The 21,203-nt window shown below is 43.2% G+C and overlaps 1 protein-coding gene across 2 annotated transcripts in view; it reads right to left on the bottom strand.

The window, feature by feature from the left end:
- LOC135369976 (uncharacterized) overlaps positions 1 to 15,205 on the bottom strand; it is a 106,721-nt gene extending 91,516 nt beyond the window's left edge. For both annotated transcript variants that reach the window (XM_064603607.1, XM_064603609.1), the window contains exon 1: positions 14,600 to 15,205. In XM_064603607.1, coding sequence (XP_064459677.1) covers positions 14,600 to 14,688 — 89 coding nt within the window. In that variant the 5' untranslated portion in view covers positions 14,689 to 15,205. The remainder of the gene's footprint in view (positions 1 to 14,599) is intronic.
- Positions 15,206 to 21,203: the final 5,998 nt, after the last annotated feature.

Raw genomic sequence — 21,203 nt, 5'->3', positions numbered from 1 at the left:
GCAATAAACGGGTGTGTTAAAATGTGAAGGGTCGCGTAGTAAAAGCTAATATTTATTTATTTTTGTTTATTCCGGCATTTCTACTAGCGCTCGTACATATGATGCTGCTATCCAAGAACATACGAATAAGCATGTATTCACTGCATTATATACAACGTAAAACACATTACTAAATATACGCGCACGTTCCCATAATAATGTGAAAAATATGGCAATGTAAGAATTTGCTGTCCGCTGAAATCATAGTACTATTTATAGTACAAACAATCGATCGATCCGAGAATGTCATTTAGGGGAATTATTGAAGTACCACAAGCTGCAATTAAAATACCGTACTCCGAATAACAAGACACTTAAAGAGTTTTTTCTTTCTTTCAATCAATCAATCAATCACACTTAAAGAGCTGATGAAAGAAGATAGTCCAGAATCCAGGTAGTCCAGAAGATGTGAGTTCGTGTCCTACAGCTGGCTAACCTTTTCAGTGACTTCCATCTGTCATCATTAATTGCTTAGGCATTTCAACAGGCTTTGTATGTATCTGTCCTTCTATATGTGTTCCAGCCTCAGAACATCAATTGTCTCATATTCAACTTAAGGGGCATGTCCGACAGCGAACCTTCTGTAGCCTGCCGTCTAATCAAAGCACCAATTAAGTCTATTACGCAAGTAACGCCCATCATTAGAGGACCGAATAAAGACGTTACGTAAGAGACATCTCTGGAGCATCTTACAATAGTAGTAATGACTGCTTACTACGGATAAGCCGTCTAATGAGAGACCGTGGCGATACCTTGCATCACCAAGCTCAGGTAATAACACGGGCGGATTTCAACGAAAAAACAACGAGCGATACCAGCTGCTTCAAATAAATCATTACTAGCTGAATACTATTTGCGTGACAGACATTATGGATAACGTATTAATAATTTGAGACACGCAAATATAATATTCGAAATAATATTGCTTTCGTCGAGCCACTATGAATAAATAAAAAAAAACTGAATCTGGAATCTGAAGTAGCGTAATTATTACGAGATATTGCTAATTAATGAAATTAAATGATAATATATATACATATATATATATATATGATATGTATAACTATGAGAGATGGTGTGCAATAGTAATAAAAATGCAATGGTTGAAATAAATTATACTTAAGGTGTAGTTTCTTTTTCTTCAGTTTCCTGAATAACGCGTCCTGGAGTAGCCAGTCCCGAGTAGCTCAGGAGTAACATCTCATCTCTATCTTCTTCTTACATAATAAGCGTCTTTTACGAATCAATCAATCAATCAATACTTAAGGTGTCCCTTTATGCACAAATGCATAGGTATAAAATAGATCAGACGCGAAACTGCCTATATAGACAGGTGCTAGGGGCAAGTCAACAAGAATTTTTTTTCTTTCAATCATCATCATCATCATCAATGTTGCGGACGAAGCTCCGCCATCTTCAGTCTCTGTCCGCTTGACGGCATATGTACTCAGCACAACGCCTTGCGTGTTCTTCATTGATGCTTGCGTTTGCACGCCTCTTGTACATGTACGCTTCCTGCCTAGCTCGCCGCACAAAACAATAACAAAAATGTGCATTCGCTCGTGCACAACGCGTAAGAAAAGAAAAGAAGAGAAAAAAACATAGGAAAGAACAGGCGTTTCCGCGAGCACACCTGTATCAGGTTTTTTACTTGCCTGTATACATTTCTGCCATAGTAACAACGTTTAAAACTTCCTCGTTGTGGATGAAACCCGATGTACAAGTATGTGAAGATCAATACTTTATCAATACTCTTCCTTGTTCGTGCGCGTTTTGACCCTTACTACATAATGCCGAATACTTCATACTTCTATACTTTAATATTTCACGTAGGGGTTTCCTTCCCTCGTCATCCTTTCATGTGAACCTTTTTGGAATGGGGTAGGGTCCTGCACTCAACGCAGGGAAACATCCCACATCATCATCATCCATTCATCTATGTTGTTGTTGTTGTGTATTTCACATAGAAACTCGGCTCCTACAATAAACTCGATTTCCGCAAAACACATCTCCTACGCGTTTGCGCAAATAGCGAGATTACATCACAGCAATGCGGCGACCAAGTACCTTTCACTCCGATCTTGGTCAGTGATGTCATTCCACAGTACAGACAGATAATCGCCTACGAGTAGTCGGAACTGGAACGGCAAGAAAGACAGTAACGGCGTCTGCTACATGTCAAACAGCCGGTCTGACCTCTTGAACGGCCGTATACTCTTCTCGGATACATTGTTTGATATGGCTGGCTGAATTGTTTTGAGCGTTGTTTGTGTTTTGGGAAAATGGGGCAGTCGTAAATTAGCATATAGAGAACGTGGGACGGTGGCCTTTGCTGCCTATACTCAAGTAAGGATGAAATATGTTAGGTGTATGGAGGAATACGTTATCTATGTTGCAAGTTTAGGTGGAGAGACTGACTGATTTTTTTTTTCTTTCTTGTTTCCATTTCTCTGTATTAGTGACCTTCTGCCTTAGTTGTGCTTGTTGACCGTTGTCATTTAGTCGAGTTTTCCTATATGTTTGAGCTTTTGAAGCGTTTACAGAATCGTGGATATAATGGTGCATCAACATAAGTTATCATCAGGTTAATGTAATAAATTTTCTTTATACATATATATCAACCTAAGTGTAAGCGTGTCGTGCTATCCCTCTGGTACCGTTCTTGTTCTTTTTTCGTTGTTTTCCCTCCTTTTTGGTGATCGTGCTTCGTGTCATGATGATATGCGCGCAAAATTTCACCATACCCAAATAAAAAAGCACTAGAAGGTCCTCCACGGGTGCAAACTGAAAAAATAAAAATAAAAAAGCATCTCGCGACGAACGTGCACTGTAACAAAAATTTATTGGGTCTACACACTCGCCCTTCTACATCTGCTTTATGACTGTTATTAAAACGTAGTTTTGCGACGTACCTGAGATAAAAACGCATTCCTCCCCTGTATGAGGCCGCCATGCATGCAGTTATATCGCGATAATTTCAGAAATCAGGGCTCGTTATACGTGCCGGGGATGAGCGATTTTGGAAGCAGACGACAGGGTGCGGAGCTAGCAGACGACGCGCACCGTGCGCTGTTCCGTCCTGTTATGAACGTCACTTATTTCACTTCGTAGAAACAGTTCTTATAACTCCACCGGGGCAATTATGGTCATCGATCTTTCAGACTGCACGGGGAAGTTGGCACAGTGTTCGTAACCCTTGGAAACGGAAAGAAAAAGAAAAACCAACAACAAGAAAAGCAGACGACTGTGCAGTGCACGAGACGCACGCGATACTGTCGTTATCTCTGCATCACGTTATGCGCTGGTTGCTAAGGGGTTCGGTGCAGCAATCTTTCTTTTTTTCGATAAAGTCCTAAAGCGCCACACGGAGACTTTTGGTTTACGATCGAAAAAAAAAAGGGCATAAATTGTCTCAGATCAGTTCAGCGAAAACCAGCGAAAGTAAGCCGCTGTACTCCACGTGACGTGTCGTTAGTAGTATTTCCAGTCAGAGCGAAGTTAGATGACTACAATACAAACTACCACATTGCAAATGTACTTCACGTAAGGTACAAAGTACTGGACGAAGTACTTCAAAGTACACATTGAGTACATTGACAATTTAGTTTGTATAACTTCAATGTGCGTTTCGCGGTTTGATAGATTTGATTTTATAGCAAACTTTTGCAAACATTTTTGGAAAGCGCGGCGAAGCCCAGCTAACTAATTGCTTGCTCGTGAATATGAACTAGAACAGATGACATAATTTGCATTTACATGCACACGGGCAACCGGCTGCTCTGTGACCGTACTGCATGGAAAATCCCTACAAGGCAACATGAGAGTTCTGACTCTGAGAAGCTGTGAACACATCAAGCCTGTCAACCATGGATTTACTCCTTCAAGAAGATGTCCCTTCAAACGCAGAAATTATTTTTCGTATTTTGTCCGGAAAAACTAGAGAAAAGTACTTTAAATACAATACAAAGTACGCAAGTTGAAATGTACTCAAAGTAAAGGAGAAGTACTCAAAAATTTACTTAAAGTAGTGTGCCTTCGGCAACATGGGTTCGTTGGATATCGTGTGCAAAGATTCGCTGGAATGGACGACACCGTAACTTTGTGTGACAACGTAAGGATGGAGGGTGAGGAAAATTCGAGCGGAGGGAGGCTTCTTGAAAATGGATAGCGTTGGCACAGGTGCATGCTTTCAAAACGAAGCGGTACGCAACTGTTGAAGGGCATGATGTATGCCAAGTGGCAACCACGCACGCGAGACTTTGCTGCATCGCATGTACACACTATTTTATTGCCTCATAAAACCCGCTGGTAACACAAGGGGTCATGGACAAAAGTAGACTTACGCTTCTTTTGCTCGTGTGCCAACTCATCCGTGTATAGCCCATGTGAGTTAGCACGAGCTCTAGCACGGGAAAAGCATTAACTACGAAGTGATTTGTTTTCCAAGTGCGCCGACAGTACAGTGCAGCGAGCAGATATATATATATACCTCTGGAAAGCAGATGTAAAGCGGTGTTGGATGTGTCTGCCACATATAGAAAGGTTTTCGTCTGCAACCTTGTCCACGACTATCAAGTAGTCCAGTAGTGTATAGTGTCCACGTGTCTCTGGACTGAAGACGGTATCTCCAATAATCCCCCTCTTTCCCTTTTCTTTTTTTTTTATCAGCATTAAACATATCCCCACCCCTCTTTCCTCCTCGCTTCGTGTCCATCTAACGAATTGTCGCAGACGATTTCATTCGCAAAGAGCCTCTGGCTGGTAATGGCTAGCTGTGTGGCTGAAGGCGGCATGTTTCCATGGCTACGGGGCCGTTTGTAAAAAATTATGTCCCGTTCGCGTAGCGACCAGGCCTTGTCGAGAAGGAGTTCACCCTAGTGGTTTTTTTTTTCTTTTTTTTTTTGTGGGGTGGGGAGGTGAATGCAACTGACTATAAGTATATTCACGTCGATTTCGAGCGCCGTTGTGACTGGTCATCTTATAAAGTCTTCTCAGCAGGTTTACCAGATAACGAAACATTTCATCCGTGTCTGTCGCACCAAACTGTCGTCCCGCCACTTTGTAGCCTCTTGCTCCAGTCGCCGTCTGCTACCGTTATAACGACACTTTTTGTATAGCTGTCGGAAGGCAACGTCATGATGGAAGAGTGACATCGCCTCCAGTGTATTTTCAGTGGCGGGGAGAGGTTGAAAGTCTCGGCTAAAGACGTCGGTGCCGCTCCGCAATTATGTAGCAACAACCACCCTTTCCCCCTCACTATTACGGCGTCGGCGACTGCGGCTCTGCACGAGTTGCACCTGCTTCTTGCTGTCCGTTTGCCAATGCGAGCTTCTGAGGACTTTGACATCAGAGACCTACGTGTACGCTAATTACCCTCCCCGACCTTGTAACTCCCACATGTAAGAAATATTCCTCGCAGAGCAATTATGTTACAATTAGTTTAACAAATTCCAGCGTATAGTTTACGACGCGTCGAAACCCAACAACAACAACAAATAAGTGATGATGCAGTAGTGGGATGTTTCGCTGCTGAGGCAGCACCCTGTCCCATTACTTTAGGAGGAGAAGGTGGTGAATGAAACCCAACAAATCATGATACGTTAACAGAATGCGGCGCAATTTACTGTTCGAATATGTAGCGACAAGTTGTGATACAAGTTACGTAATAAGTTCAACCGGTTTCAATAAAAAGTTAACATTAATTATTACGAGTTTTCGACGTCTCATCGCAACAGCATGTGGTTCCTAGAATGCATCAGCAATCCGTATACAGTACTACTGTGCACCTTATTTCCTCAAGTTGCACCTCGTACTGCCGGTTGCACAGCTGATCTTAAGATACGGCTAATTAGGCCATAAAAGAGGTACTGTCTCCTGATCGAGCAATAAGGCACCTATAGCTTGCACTTTGCCCTTATACATATACCAGAGTGTCTTATCCGTCTCGCGAGCGATTATGCGAGTTAAAATATAGCCAGCAGAATATTCAAGCACGTTCAAACGGTTTTCAATCAAATAAAGCCTCTCAGTTATGATACGTTTCAAACGTCTCGCAGTATCCACGATGTCGTTGAAGAGAGAACAAGTGGTTGCACTTTTCGTTCGGTAGTGTTTTCAGTGAACCAACTGATCCACCAAAAAAGGTAAGTCATAAACTGTCTGCAAACTGTAGCTGTACTTCGACAGTTCATGGCTGCGTCGTTCTGGGCATTGCGTTATTGTAGCTGATCTTCCATGGAGCAAGAAAATGTTCCTGCGCCACGCGCACTGCTGGTGGATTTCACTGCACTTGGTCTCAGTATTTGCGCATATCTGGATAGCTTATAGTTACATATGATAGTTCTACAGAGTTCTCGCACATCAGCGTACGTGCGAGGACTCCGTAGAACTATTATGTAACTATATAAGCTATCCAGATATCCGCAAATACTGAGACCAAGTGCAGTGAAATCCACCAGCAGTGCGCATGGCGCAGGAACATTTTCTTGCTCCATGGAAGATCAGCTACCCTAACGCAATGCCCAGAACGACGCAGCCTCATTTCCTAAATCTATTCACCCTGGAGGTACCTCATATATAATAGACGCCAAAGCTCCATGTGAGATATAGGCGGGGTCCTTATCCGAGCATGTTTTTCACCTGCGCCAAGACGCCTAATTAAAAAGCACCGACTTTTTATATAAAGGGGAAGGAGGGTTAGGCAGAGGAATTTCGGTGATTGCTCAAGAAGAACGGGCTTATTCACCACGTACCTATTGGATATTGCCTTTTATATATATATATATATATATATATGCATATTGGATAAGTTCCAGTACGTACGATTTATTGAGTAAGATTACTCGTTTGACGTATAATTGGCTGAGATATCGAGACCGCGGGGCAGCTAGGTATCAAGATCTCGAGGACACAACTGTGTTGTAATATTGTCGTGGGAGTGTTGTTCATATTTTGTTATATTGTACCACACAGAAAACCAGGAGCGGAAAAGAAGAAAAAAAAAAAAAGACAGAAAGAACTGAACGCAAGAGAGCTCCTGGTGCCTTGTTGTTCCATAAGCCGAAATCGAATGCCAGCATTCTTTTTATTTTATTTATTTCTTTATTTATTTATGTAAATACCTCACAGAGCCCATTGGGGCGATACATGAGGGGGATACATACAATATATGCAACATTAGTACATGAAACAGCACAAACACTGCACCAAATAGTTAAGGTAAAGGCAAATTTAAGGTTTTCGAAGGACTGTTGTCAGGATTGCCAGAGGAGACATGGCTGCCCCGTGAAGTCGGCCCTGGACGAACACCGACAACTCCTTCCAATTTGCCCGCCATTCTTTACACCACTCACATGGCCCTATATAGTTACTTCGCGCAGCAAAGTATAACGATATGGCGCGTATATAGCATATGTGGCATAAAATCCAACGTCCTTTCTTGGACACCGTATACGATTAATTCAATTTGTACCTAATTGCGTAATTGGATTTAAATCGGGAGCACCACGCGGTGTGGTCGAAGCCAATATATACGCATCCCCTGGTAGCTCCAATGCTGTGCCAAGAACTGGGTGGTGGGATATATGGACAGATATCTGCCCACTTCCCCTGAAGTCGGCCCCGGACGCGTACGTAAGTCTCCCACTCCTTTCTGCTGTCTTCTCATCGTAACCACAGTTGCATCTGTCCGGATAGATATCTGCCCACTTGCCCTGAAGTCGGCCCAGGACGCATAGTATAACAAGGACGCGGTGCGAACATGGCGTTTTTTTGTTGTTTTTTTGGAGCCAGTCCACCTTTATTTAAAAATTAAAAATTAAACCGACCGCGCCGTTCTTTCGTCGGTAGGGATTCACGGCGCCAAAAATCATTCATCACGTAGCGCTCGGACGCATGTGGTATATTTATTCAACTTGTATCTATGACATCGTTAATTGACAGTTAAGATGAATGTGTTTATCGCCGCCACTGCATATTTACGTGGTTGCTGCGGCTGCCTCCTGGCGCCGAAGGGCTGCAGCTTTAAAACAGAGCTTCACCGCATAGTACACGCTGAAGGCCAACCGCTGCACTGATTGATACCTTTACCAATGTTGATTTGTGGAAAGCGCGAGGCATACGCCTTTTTTTTGTGACAATTAACGTAACTGCGTAAGTGTCGCAAAAATGCGTATACGGCTCCAGTTTTAAAAAAATCAACAGTGATAAAGGTGAAGTTCTGTTTTGAGAGTGGTGGTTTCGAACCACGAAATCTGCCGAAATTAGATCAGAAAAAAAGAAAGAAAAAAAAAAGGAGCGTCGTTAACGTTATGGTGGGCATATGTTTATTGCTGATAGAAAAAAGAAAAGAAGGGAAAGGCCAGCCATGATGTAGGCTTGTTATTCCCAAAAGCAAACAAACAAAAGGAAGACAAAGCAGCAGAGCCGCAGAAATTTATGAAGAAATACAGCAAAAAAGACAGCTCAGCTCCTTCACTAATCGTTGTGCAGACAGTCATATAGGAGGTATCAGAGAGTGCCCGAGAGTTTAGATTTTAACATTCACATTATGGAACATATGAAACATTAACATTATGGAAAAAGCTACAACGCCCCTGTATATCACGCAAATGTTTTTGGAAAGAGAGACTGTTATCCCAATCTTGTAAGGAACACTAGACGCAACAATGCGGACGATCTGGACGAGGGAAAAAAAAAAAAGCTTTTTTGTTTTTCACGTATAGTTGAGTGGAGCAAAACGAGCCGTCTCTCAAGGCCGCCACCATCGAGGAGCTCCGATCAAGCAAAACTAGAAGCGACCTGAAATTCCAGAGTCGGAGGAGAGCGACCCTTTTTGCGCAACACAGAGAGTGAGAGTGAGCGAGAGGGGGAGGGGGAGAGAGAGAGAGAGAAACTACCCCAAAGTTCGCGCCGACTCGTACGAGCATCCGCATCGACGTTCGGAAAATAGTATTGAAATTTAGCAACTACAAATATATTAGTGTATTAGTGTGTGTTAATATTAATACTATTGTATTGTAGTAGTAGTGTGTAATTAATAATAATAGTATTAGTACTCGTAGTGTGCTCTATTGTATGAGTCGTCTAATAAATTTTCTCAAACAACAAATATATTTACCAAACTTTTTTTTTGCAGGTTTCGATTTAACTTATATATCCGTGCGATTTGCGCTCTACGCGAATTGTAGTGGGGGTCAGACAAGTGCCGACGTCCCACACGTCCGTGGTCCGAATCGCGACCTCCTCAGGGTCTATTACCGGAATAGACGAGTTCAGAAAATCCCAGTGCTCTTTGCGCACGCATTGCATCATGGGCACTTACTGAGCGGGGGAACGAAGAATAATCCTTCACATTTCGCTTTCGCAGACCTTGACACGTTCGTGGACAATGGACCGGTAAGGAAGAAATCGGAACAGTTTGGAGGGCCACCCGTTTCTTTCGTATTACAGTAAACTCCCACAGTTCAAAGCGGCGCTAAGCACTCTGGGATTTTCTGAAACTCATCTATTGGTACTTAGGCAACCTGTATCGGGTCTACCGAAGTGCCGATGTCCCAGGCCATATTCGATTGCGAATGAGGCTTGTGCAGTGACGTCATGTGTGGTCACGTGACATTGGAAAACATATTGCAACACCGGAGTCAGAGTAAGCGGGCATGCCGTGAATTGTTGAGGTACGCGTGCAATTACGAGAGGAAATTGTAAAAATACACGCCATCTTTTCCCATGTCACGTGGCTCCAAGGCGCTCAAAGGCTGCGCGTGACGTCATGTGCACAAGCCTCAAAGCCTTGCGTTGCGATCTATGGGACGTGAGCACCAACAAGTGGCTCCGTACAAGCTGCTTTGGTGCGTCGCCTCAGCCATATATGGTCTGAATGCTGGGCGAATATACGATGTCGTGGTATTTAGACGTTTAATTATTAATTGATTTATATTCCGGTGCTCGGGAACTACGTTGCGATAATGGCACGCACAATGGAACGCAGGAATACAGAAAATATAATAGTACCTCAATTACAAAATTATACATCAACAACAACAACAATAGAAGCTGACGATGAGATGGGGTACGTGTTTCGCCGCTAATTATACATCGCATTATATTTAACAACTGTAGAAGTATGGTTTACGTGGACACAATAAATATAAGTTGCTGGCGACCGGGCTGGAACAGGCAGGTTATAGAGACGCATTCGAACTTCTGATAAAAATAAAATAAAATGAATAAATATAAAAAGCAGTAGAAAAGCAGAAGTTGAAAAGATCGTTCGACGAACTCCCAGCATGAGCACACCCATTCTTCATATCTCATGCGGTGTTTAAAGGGAAAAAGGCGGTAGTGAGCCACTAGACGGGTTCCCTGCATGCGGGAGCCAAGTGGATCCGACTCAGCGTCTGGACAGCTATTGAGTTTCGTCTCGCATGTCTCGCCTGAAGTTTTATCTTGCAGCACACATAAAAGAAACGTCCGGGGTTGAGTGAGAACAGGATTCATAAACACGTGCACGAATATAGTAGGCCACTTGTAAGCGTATAGTTAAACTATACAACAGCTAAAAAATGCTCAACTCGGGAAAAGATGTTTACGAAAAAAGTATACGAACCTATACGCTACTTTGAGTTGTTTATTTTAATTAGATGTTAGCACCTCGAAACAACTGTGTGTGAGCAGTACGTGATTTCGTATGTTTGATATCTGTTGAGGATCTTCGACGTAAAACAACGAGAAATTAGCCGAGGAAGGCTCCAAACATAGACGACACAAACGTGAGAGCTTGAGTTGTTTGATCTAGAGGGTTTCTTTTCTTCTTCGAGGCAACCTGCCAAAATGACCACGTTTCCGAAACAACCCACCTGTCACGTGACACGAAGCTTCATGTATTTGGGAGTAGCTTGTACTCCTTTCGTAAGTTACTCTTAATATACTCCTTTTACGGGCAGGAAGGACGAAGAAATGATGAACTGATGATGAAGCTCTTTGCTACGCCATTACATATGCCACACATGAAGCAAGGAGGAGAGCATCCTCCAAGAAGGTGCCGCGAGAAATACTTTTTATCCCTATTTTGTATTTATTTGTTTCGCAGTAAATTTCACAAATTGTAACTTGATAGTGTCTGGAAAGTAACGAGTTACGTTTGTGCGTACTTAGTATTCTACTCAAATACATCGCAAGGTAAAGTATTTATACCTATACTCAGTTACCTTTTTTTTTTTTTGTCTCAGGAACAAAACTTCAATATATCTCTCGTATAAGTTTCTTCCGGGTTATCGGAGAAGTAAATTAAGATGATGTAAAGTCGAAGGTTCAAATACTGTTAACGACGTAATAGGTGATGCTATTTGTGTGACAACAGCTCCAACGTAGTTTCAACCGTTCCTAGTAGAAAGTTATATACGGATCTACTAGTCGGACTGTGTACACTGTTGATTGATTGATTTTTAAAAGAAAAAAATGTGTGTGTACATTGTTACTAAGAAGCATTTCCCTGATTGTGAAAACGGGGCATTTGGTACAAGTCCATACCGTATTGAATAACAGCCGCCAGAGCATACGAACAAGCTGTAGCTGCTACGTTGTCCTTCTGCTTGTGCTTTTGTTTTTGGCGGCTGTTGTCCCGAGGTAAATATTTGCATCGCAGGTTGCTGGAGCGAAAACTGGAATATAACCGAATACTTTGGATACTCACGAGCTAAATAACGCAATATCTGTTCGCAAATTAATTATCATAGAAAATTAATACGTTACTATACGGAGCTTGCACTGTGTCATCACCGGCCTCATCATTCTCTTTTACCACGAACTATTGACCTCTGGAATAACCTGCCGAACAGCATAGTGACGATCACAGATAACACACGCTTTCAACAGTCTCTGACAGAACACCTGAAAGATTAACACTGAACTAACTTGTTAGATGTTTTCATCATCACTAGACTTACCTTGATAGTTGCAAAGTAGGCTGTACACTAATGAGATGCATCATCATCGTAGTCATTTTTTTTTGTTAAATTTGTTATTGTTATTATTATAACTTGTAACATTGTAATTAGCATTACTGTGTTTTGCTTTGCCTATGTCCCTTATGTAATGCCCTCGGGCCTTTAAGGGTTAAATAAATGAAATGAAATGAAATCATCATCCTATGTATGTGTGCGTGTGTACCGTTTCAACCTGCCCCTGCACACATACTTTGTGCGCGGCTCGAAAACCGCCTTTCGTTGTGTGCGCACAGCAGTGTAATGACTCATTCGTGAACTCCAAAGAGGGTTTCGAAACGGAAAGCGCAAGTCACGTAACATGACTGTGCACTACCATCGAAATATTGGTGCGTTTAAAGGCGATAGAAGGTGCAGCGTGCAGGAAAGTGTTTTCATTTCCCATTCTTATATTCCTTTCCCCCTCTCTTTCTTTTTGTCCGCAACGAAGTTCGCTCGGTAACCTTGAATAGTTCGTTTCTCCCTCGAGAGAGAAACGGAATCCATTGAGATTTGCGCGATGGGAGGTCTAACACGCTTTCCATCATAAGGATGATGCTCTGAGGTACACCCGTATAAATCATACCCTTTCGAGATCACGCTTTCCAATATATTTTCTCTTCACCCATCTTTCTATAGCGAGAGAAACTGAGGGTTGCGCCAGGCGCTTCTCTTCAGTGTGAGTCAATAAGTGTAGGGTCACGTGACATTGACTTAAAAATTCCGAAGAGTGCAGTTCCTTCTGAATGTTCTGCGATGTTGCGACGTGTCGATGTGGATGTCCTAAAAAGTTACCCTAAAAAGTACATTTTTACGTAGAATTAAGCTTTACCCGTTTATTGTAGGCGGGTTAATTATAGACGTACACGAATTTGACTTGTTCTGAGAAAACGGATACGTGTAATGTTTATTGCGCACGGGAAATGATTAATTGAATGATTGAAAACAATCCATGTTGTGCGACAGTGTAACCAATATCGTAACGATTACGATACAGCGATCGCATGCTGTATGATTTGATTCCTGAATTTTTCTTTTGCCTTTGAAGTGTCTGCCGATTCATCATCATCAGTGTTGTTGTTCTTAAAATTGTGGCGGTCGCAGCGGTGTCATAGCAGACGGCCAAAAACAGCGAGACATCGTCTGGTAAAACGACTGACGATGAAAGCGTTTGTTTAGTAGGCTGAAGAAAATATTAAAACAAAAACCGGTTCAGAGACCCAGTGTTGAGCCTTCGTTTACTTGTTAACTGCCATACTCGCAAACGAAAAAAAAAAAAAAAAGAATTGAAAAAGCACCACACGACGTTACGATGAAAAGCCCGTCTGCTTGCATTTACAAGCAGACGACAAAATACGTACCGGACATCATCCTTCACATTAGATACTACGACAAGTCCGCCTCGCAGATAAACCGTAGCGAGTGAGAACGTACGCATATCTCTTAATCTCATGTGTCACACACATGAAGCTGAAGCTGCAGGTTCTAGTGACCACCTGCTAACGCGCGACAGCAAATCAAAGTAGCATCTGACCAGATCTGTACACCTAACTGTCAAATAAAACAAACAGAAATACCATAAAAGCCGTTCAGAAGATACAGTTGGAACGAATCACAACGTGACTGGACTCCTTATTTGCGGTTTCTATGAGAAAAACGTAGTAGAAAAACGTCGTCTGCTCCAAATTCTGCTACCGCTGGCGACGATTAATTGCTCCACATCCCTTTGTGAAAGTAAACAAAATACAACTGCGTATAAAATCTAGAGAGTTGCCGAAATCCACTTTCCTGAACAAATTTTAACAACGGCTAAAAATACAAAAATATAGTTTCAAAATACGGAGGCCGCGAGGTCGTCTGCTAACGCACAGCATAGCAGACGACGCAGACGACGAAAACGAGATTGTGCTCGGCTGGCCAGTTCTGTGCCTCGTTTTCCCTTTCCAAGAGAAGTGGAGAAAGGGGGGTGAAGAGTCTCTTTGCAACAAGATAGTACATCTCGCCGTCTCAGGAAAAAGCTAGAACTATCTCGGCATCTATATTTTTGAGTCGCTCGAAGCAGCCCTTTGACGCAACAAGCAGACAATGTATTTGTGGTAAACAATCATTCATTATGCTGCGTTCTCAAAGTTCGCTTTTTTTTTCTGTTGAGGACCAACATATCGCAGGAAATTACGAAAGTGCTCCAAAGCTGTTACACCCCGAGTACCCGAGTTGGATTTAAAACCATCGTATTCTCCAAAACGGCACACATGGGACGCAACGCTCTGTATGTAACCGAACACCTCCCAGTCAGAATGTGGGAGTTATGTTGAATAACGCGAGGGTTATTCCGGTACTTATAATAGGAAGGATCTAAACAGCTGCTTTCATAAACTACAAAAAGAAAACAAAAATAACTGCGTCGCGAGAGTTATCTTATCAAACGATGCCTATCGCGACAGACTGCTCGAATCGATAAGCCCTTGAAGAGTGTCAGGGAAACGACGGGCTGTACGGGCTCACGTGCTTATACCAGTATCTTTCATCGGTGATTTTAGGAACTCGTCACAAAAAAATATAAAAGAAAATACCCTTACCTTGTATTGGAGCAGACCGTATATTTCTCATGGCGAGGCATAGTCAAATACTCGTCACCAAGAATAAACAAATCCTTGGATATGATCATGGCTACTTGAAAGGGTTCTCTCCTCGAGCACCCACACTTTCAAACACTACACAGACTTCGTCTGCACAACCCGGATGTAAAAGGGGGGGACAAAATCACTCTCACAAGCACAAACACACACAGAACACCGTAGCTACTACACTTCCAGGTAACCAAGTCATGCTGGCACGTGCTCCATGAAAAGCCGGGACGAAAGCGAACGAATAAAAAACAAAAAAAAAACGAAGAAATAAAACACACACAAAAAATTCACCCCGGTAACGGAGGGAACACAGGGAACACACAAAAGACGACACGGAGGAGCTCCCCCAAGGCAGCAGCGTATTTTCACTTTCGATAATCCAAGCAGGTTGCTTCAGGAGGAGCAGGTGGATCGATTCTTTACTTTCGAGTCTAGTGGGAAATTTTTGGCGCGTTTCAAAACGACTGGCGACGCTTAGAAACGAGCGCACATGGTGTACGGGGCGCGCAGACGGCGTAGCGTCGTGGGTACCTCAGAATGGGCCTACGACACACTGACTGAGTTATTGGGTGGCGCTACAGTCGGCGGCGGCGGCGGCGCAGCGGCGGCCGGCGAGCGAGCGAGCGAGCAAGCGAGCGCGCCGTGCCAGCGACCGTCCGGATCCTAGACGGGCCTGTCGCATTTGAAAGTCGTCGGGGTGGACGGGTTGGCCGGTGAAGCGTGCAAGATTCCCCCCCAAGGGACTCTCTCGAACGTTTATTCATCTTGTCGTGATTAGAATATTTTTTGTTAAATACCCGTTTGTGTTGACGAGGGATGAGTGGTTGATGTGGACAGCGAGAAGGGTACGCCTTCGAGTTTAGTTGTTCTCACGAGAGAAAAAAAAGGCAATAAAAAACTTTAAAGCACTAGCTATAGGAATTATGATGAAATAGCAATCAGAAAGAACAACAACAACAATAAATGAAGAGGTGATGATGACATGGGAAAGAAAGAAAGAAAGAAATAGAAACGCAATTTGCGAAAAAGCTATTCCGACTGCGACCTTAACTGAATACAGTGTAAGCAACTCGGCTCACATTCGCTTGTACGCTTGCAGTTGCTTCCTAATATTCATTAGCGCACACTAAAAAAAGCCTTCCTGGCAACGTCAGTAACTTCCGAAGGTTTAAAGTTTGCACAGTGACTTCGAAGAGTCGCGGAATTTTCGAGAAGGCTGAAAGCCAAAACGTTCATCGAAAATTTGCCAACAAGCCAGAAATTTGTCAACATTTTATTTTCCAAATCTGCCAACATATGTAGCAACTGTTGCGGGTGCAACTACCCGATCCATTTGCGAGGCGGCAGCAGCTATAGTGACAAAACTATGTTTGGCGACGTGCTTACTTTCTAATTCATTATGCGGCATACCAGTCTCAAATATAATAAAACTTGGATTCCACCCTCTCCGGGGACACCGAGAGAAATTTACACTACTGTAATTTTGTTACGATATGTGCGTCTGTGGTGCCGCTGAAGTTCTGTCCGTTCCGACACACAATGTGCAAGAGGTCTTGATGGCATGCGATAATAATAGATTCAAGCGGCTGCTTCCCCCACCTACAAGCTCGAAATTTCATTTGAATAAAGTTGACTTGCCACCCACGCTATACGCTGTTGCCCCCACACCGAGTCCGTTCGCTCCAGTTAAATACCGCCAAATCTAGCTGATTTTGACAAGCGGCGGGCAACGGTCTTTGGCGACAAATATATCTACGTGAGGTAGATGTACACGATTTTGCATCCGCGACAGAGCTTCCTTGTCGCTCGCGTGGCGGCGCCACCATCGAATTTGTCGCTTATTGTATAGCGTTGCTATGAGGTCTGGGTTTTAGCGCTTCACTTGTTTCACTGAATGAAGTTTTAATACCTTTTTTTCTAAACTCGAAACTTATGACCGTACACGTAGTTGATGTTCTCGTTGTTATAGTTCCGATTAAAATAGTCCTCACGGGGGCGGATGCAGACGTTCACTTTGGAGTGTGTGTGTGTGGGGGGGGGCTAATGTTGAAAGATGTTTGGGGGCATTCGCCCCCTTGAATAAGCCACATCTTCGCGTTGCATCAATGCAAAACCTTCAATCTGCCGCCATGTGAGTGCTTGGCAGCATGCATTCCGGCAGGCTTGTCACTTAGCTCAGAGAAAAGCTGGCAGTCTGCCAAAAGACCTCTTCCAAACCACTGATCTCGATTGTAAAAGGCTGGATCGCGGATAGGGAGCGCGAGCGTGCGGCAACCGGCCGCCATCTTACTGTACCCAAAACAGTCGCCGCAGCGATCATGGCAACTTCTTGCAATTACGGTCGTACCAACCGTACCGGGAAGGATACAGGGCCGAAATTTCTACAGGTGAGTCATTCTTTATCAAGGAATAAATAGGCGTCCATTCTGTACATTTATTTGACAATTATGAAGTGTTTTTTTGCCCAAAACCAGCACTGGGTGCAAGTTGTTTGATCGCTCTTCCGAGGTTCAATCGAACACCCTTGCATTTTACACGCCGGCAAATACAGTTTGAGTGCGTAATATGCTGGAGAGAACATGTTACGCTACACTGATAGTGGTGTCATCAATATGTGCGAGCACTCGAGCGCTTTTCTGCATGCATTGCTAGCACCGCTAGCACGGTACACGGTGTTCTCTACGGAAGCAAGTGCGCAGTCATTTCTTTGAACCACCTTCGCGTATAAGTTCAGTATTACGTCGTAATAAGACCAAGAGGGTCACCTTTTTTCATGTATTGGTATTGTTTTGTGCCTTGGTTTGATTTGTGACGAAGAATCCTTGTGGTGTGACTTGGATACCGCCTTTGTGTCTGAGCTATGTTGTTAGCTTGTTGCGATAATAATAATTTGCAGCTTGTCGTGTTATTTGTAGCAGTGTGGTCTCTCAATACAGGTTTCCTCACGGGGGCTACCCAGAGGATCGTCTGTGTCATCGAGCATCATCTGTGTCATCGTCTGATGCGATCGAGCTTACAGGTAAGTATCATGTTCCTCATTCACGGGTTCCAACTTTACGGGGAGGAACCACCCCAGTGCACGCACTGTGGTGAGCCTCTCTCAATTTTGCACATTCTCTTTACATGTTCACATCATGAAACACATCACTTCAGAGAGTTTTATATACACCTTAGGCCCCTTCACCCAGCATTGTGTCTTGGTGATGAAGTTATAATTATTTTTAGAACAGCGTTTAAACGTTGAAATTTTTAAAATATATTGGAATTGTAAACCCTGTTTTTAACTGATGTTTTAAACATTTATGCAATGCTCTTACCAAACAACATATTTATTTTTAACTAGTTGCATCCTAACCAATGTTCTGTCCTTCACAGCTGCCTCAACATACGCAAGAAATGGGTGCAAGACCTGAGCAGTGCCCACAAACTTCGATCACCGCAGCACCTCCAAAAAGTAAAAGCATATGTGTCACATGAGATTTTTAAAGGTATTCATAGTATATAATACCTTGTATAAACTGTTGTAGATCTAACCCACCTCTACAGTATACACCCTCAGGAATTAAAACTCGTTGTGGAACTGTGATCATTGTTTTTAGTTACTAGGCATGCACATATATGCTATAAGAAGAAAATTATTTCTTGAGAATGCACTACTGTTGATCACACTCATGCAGCTGTAGGTTTACCTTCGGCCTCTTGGAACTCTCTGTAGTTGCCTTAGCTGCAGGAGGAGTGTCCTCCAGCATGTCAACTACTTGCAGAAATACTGACGTATTTAAGATTATGACACAGTTTGAAGGATTTCAATTCAGGAAATGTGCAGTGGCAGGGCCTGCCAGAGTGAAACCTACTGAATATTTTATGGTGTCGAAGTGGCAGTTCCTTCAGGGTAGGAATATCTTAGATGGGAGCAAAAAGCTTGAAATTAACAAAGTGTTGTTTGCATTAAGCAATTTGTAATATACTGAACACATAGGCAGCAAAACAAAAATTTAAAATTCAGCATGTATGAAAATTGGGTGCAACAAATTTGCATAGTGTACCTGTACATTGTCATTCCTGAGATATATATTGTCATTGCAGGGAGGTCACAAAACAATAAATGTATTGTTTTGTCACTTCCCTGCACATTCATTGTGATGCTTGATATATGCCAGAATAAATGTTGAACTTGAAAAATGTATATTCTCTTTATTCATAGAGCATAACATCACTTATCTTCTTTACAAAAGCATATCGTGTTACATCTTTGTCACGCAGAATGCACAACCAAGAAAGCCATCTTCCATTAAACATCACGTTTGACATGATTCAGTTGGTATCATTTCATAGACAGGGTACACCAGGGCTCCCGTTTCAAGCTCTAAATCGTCATGTTGCAGTTTGGAAACCGTACATGTGTAGTGCAAGAGAGCCCTCACACATTAAAATGTAAGATGGCAGTCACTGTTAATTCAAAGTAACTCCTATGAGAGAGACTGACGCTGCAGAAAAGTATGCAAACTGCGGAAAGTGTCACAGAAGATCTTCAGAAATCGTGCCTGGTTTCACGGCACTGCTACCACACTCCCTTTTAGATGACGATGATAATGATTGGAGTTTCAGATGTGCAGCTGCATTTTTTGCAACGTGCTCCACATAACAAGCATGACAAAGTCAGCAGTGGATGGCAGGCCCTCGTCCCTACGCAGCTTTGTTCACGCTGCAGTTCTATTCAGCAAAAGCATGTGAATACGCGTGAAGGACATTCAATTTCACCCGCAAATAATCAGAGCAAGTGAAGGAAGAAAAAAAAAGAGCGGTACTTCAAAAGGAGATAAGTCTTGTGTCTCAAGGTGGTGTTACCACTTACTAAGTAACTTGATTAAGTTTACATCAATACCTAGATTAACTGGCCTAAGCGTGATCTAATTGCGTGAAGTAATTGTTTAAGATGCTTCGGTGTGTTCATATTTGCGAGGCATTACGTCGAAGACACCACTGTCGTTCACTAAAAGACTCTTTCTTGCTTGATATAAATCACACTAAACGCATACGCCTGTCTGAAACAACGGCTGTGATTCTACGGGGCGATTTTTTCTACCATATGCGGGTATATCCTTTCTGGGACCGTTCTTTGTGGAACAATTTTTGTCCAGAACGCAGCACGGGAGATTATATACATGGTTGTTGTTAATCTCACATCGTTTCTTATTGAAATATTGGTTGGGAAACGTGCTGTAGTACAATCCCCAGCGCTACACTGCAGTGACGGTCTAGTTTCGGAATGCAAAACATAACGTAATTAAGAATCGAACGGCAGGACACACGTGAAACACTGTTAGGATACATCAGTATACTGGCACCTTACAAAATTGTATAACGACAAACAACGATCAACGCCTGCAGCGCAATAAATACTCACAATCTCTGTTGCCTCCCATTGTTTTCTATGGGCGCACAAAGCGCTTTAGGGCCTCCCAACATGGCGGCCCGAATGCGTGCCTCTCCCCCACGAGCCCCTCTCCCATGCGCGATCCAGCCTTTATACATAGAGATCAGTGTTCCAAACCGTCGAAACGACCGTGCGCACAAGCGGTAGCTTCCCGCTAAATTTGGGACAGTATACGACTCAGAGTATCTTTACCGTAACTTCCAATCATAACTTTCGGAGCGTTATTTTATTGTTCGTTCGCTCGGCAACAATGAAAGCTGGGCTATAATTGGCGCTTAGCGTTATGTCAGCTACCCCAGGTCCCCTCCAACGCGGAGGAAAGTATTCTCGTAGAAAAGGCCCAACGACATCAGGAGAAAGCACATTTCCGCATCCGAATCTTTTTTCCCAATCGCGGTTGTTGACCTCGAATTTGTGGTACCGTTAGCGGGCGGCAGTGACGGGGTTTCATTTTCGTTCGGCAAGCGATTTATCTTGCCCGTTGCCAAATGTACTAAACACTGCAAGGTGGGGGGGATCCTGCTGCCACCGGCTGTGTAGTTTGAGGCACACTTTTCAGACGAATATTTGTCGGTATATAATTCCCACCGAAGTAGGCCCGGGACGCACACCAACCATATCCTCTCTCCCACTAATCCCCGATGTACTTTCTCCATCTGTTCGTATCTGTGTAAAGCTCATCGCGACAGTAGCTTTGCGGCAATATCACAGAATCAAGGAAGGAAGAACTGTGCTCTGCGGGTCTTGGTTCCCGGTCAGGAGTGTGGCTTCGAGGGAGCAATCAATCAATTATCAATATTATATATAAATAGTGTCTACAGAAGACATTGAACCTGGATCACTCAACTTTCTGCTCGCTCCGTAAAAGGGCCTGCGCTTCCACTTGGTCGTCATCGCTATTCTGGTGACGTCACCAGTGTGGCGCGACGGAAAGTGTCGCGTGGCGGCGTAGGTGTAGGCCTCAACGCTGGTTTTTCTTCCCTGAGTTGTATTAATACGCGACCTTCTCAGGCCAATTTACTTGGCAATCTTTAAGACAGGTGGCGCTACAAATGATGTGTGATGTGATGTGATAGAAAAAGAAAAAAATGCGGATTTAAGTCAGCAAATGAAATT

This window comes from Ornithodoros turicata, chromosome 10 (genome assembly GCF_037126465.1).
Source record: "Ornithodoros turicata isolate Travis chromosome 10, ASM3712646v1, whole genome shotgun sequence".
Taxonomy (NCBI): domain Eukaryota; kingdom Metazoa; phylum Arthropoda; class Arachnida; order Ixodida; family Argasidae; genus Ornithodoros; species Ornithodoros turicata.
This window is presented reverse-complemented; position numbering and strand designations above follow the sequence as displayed.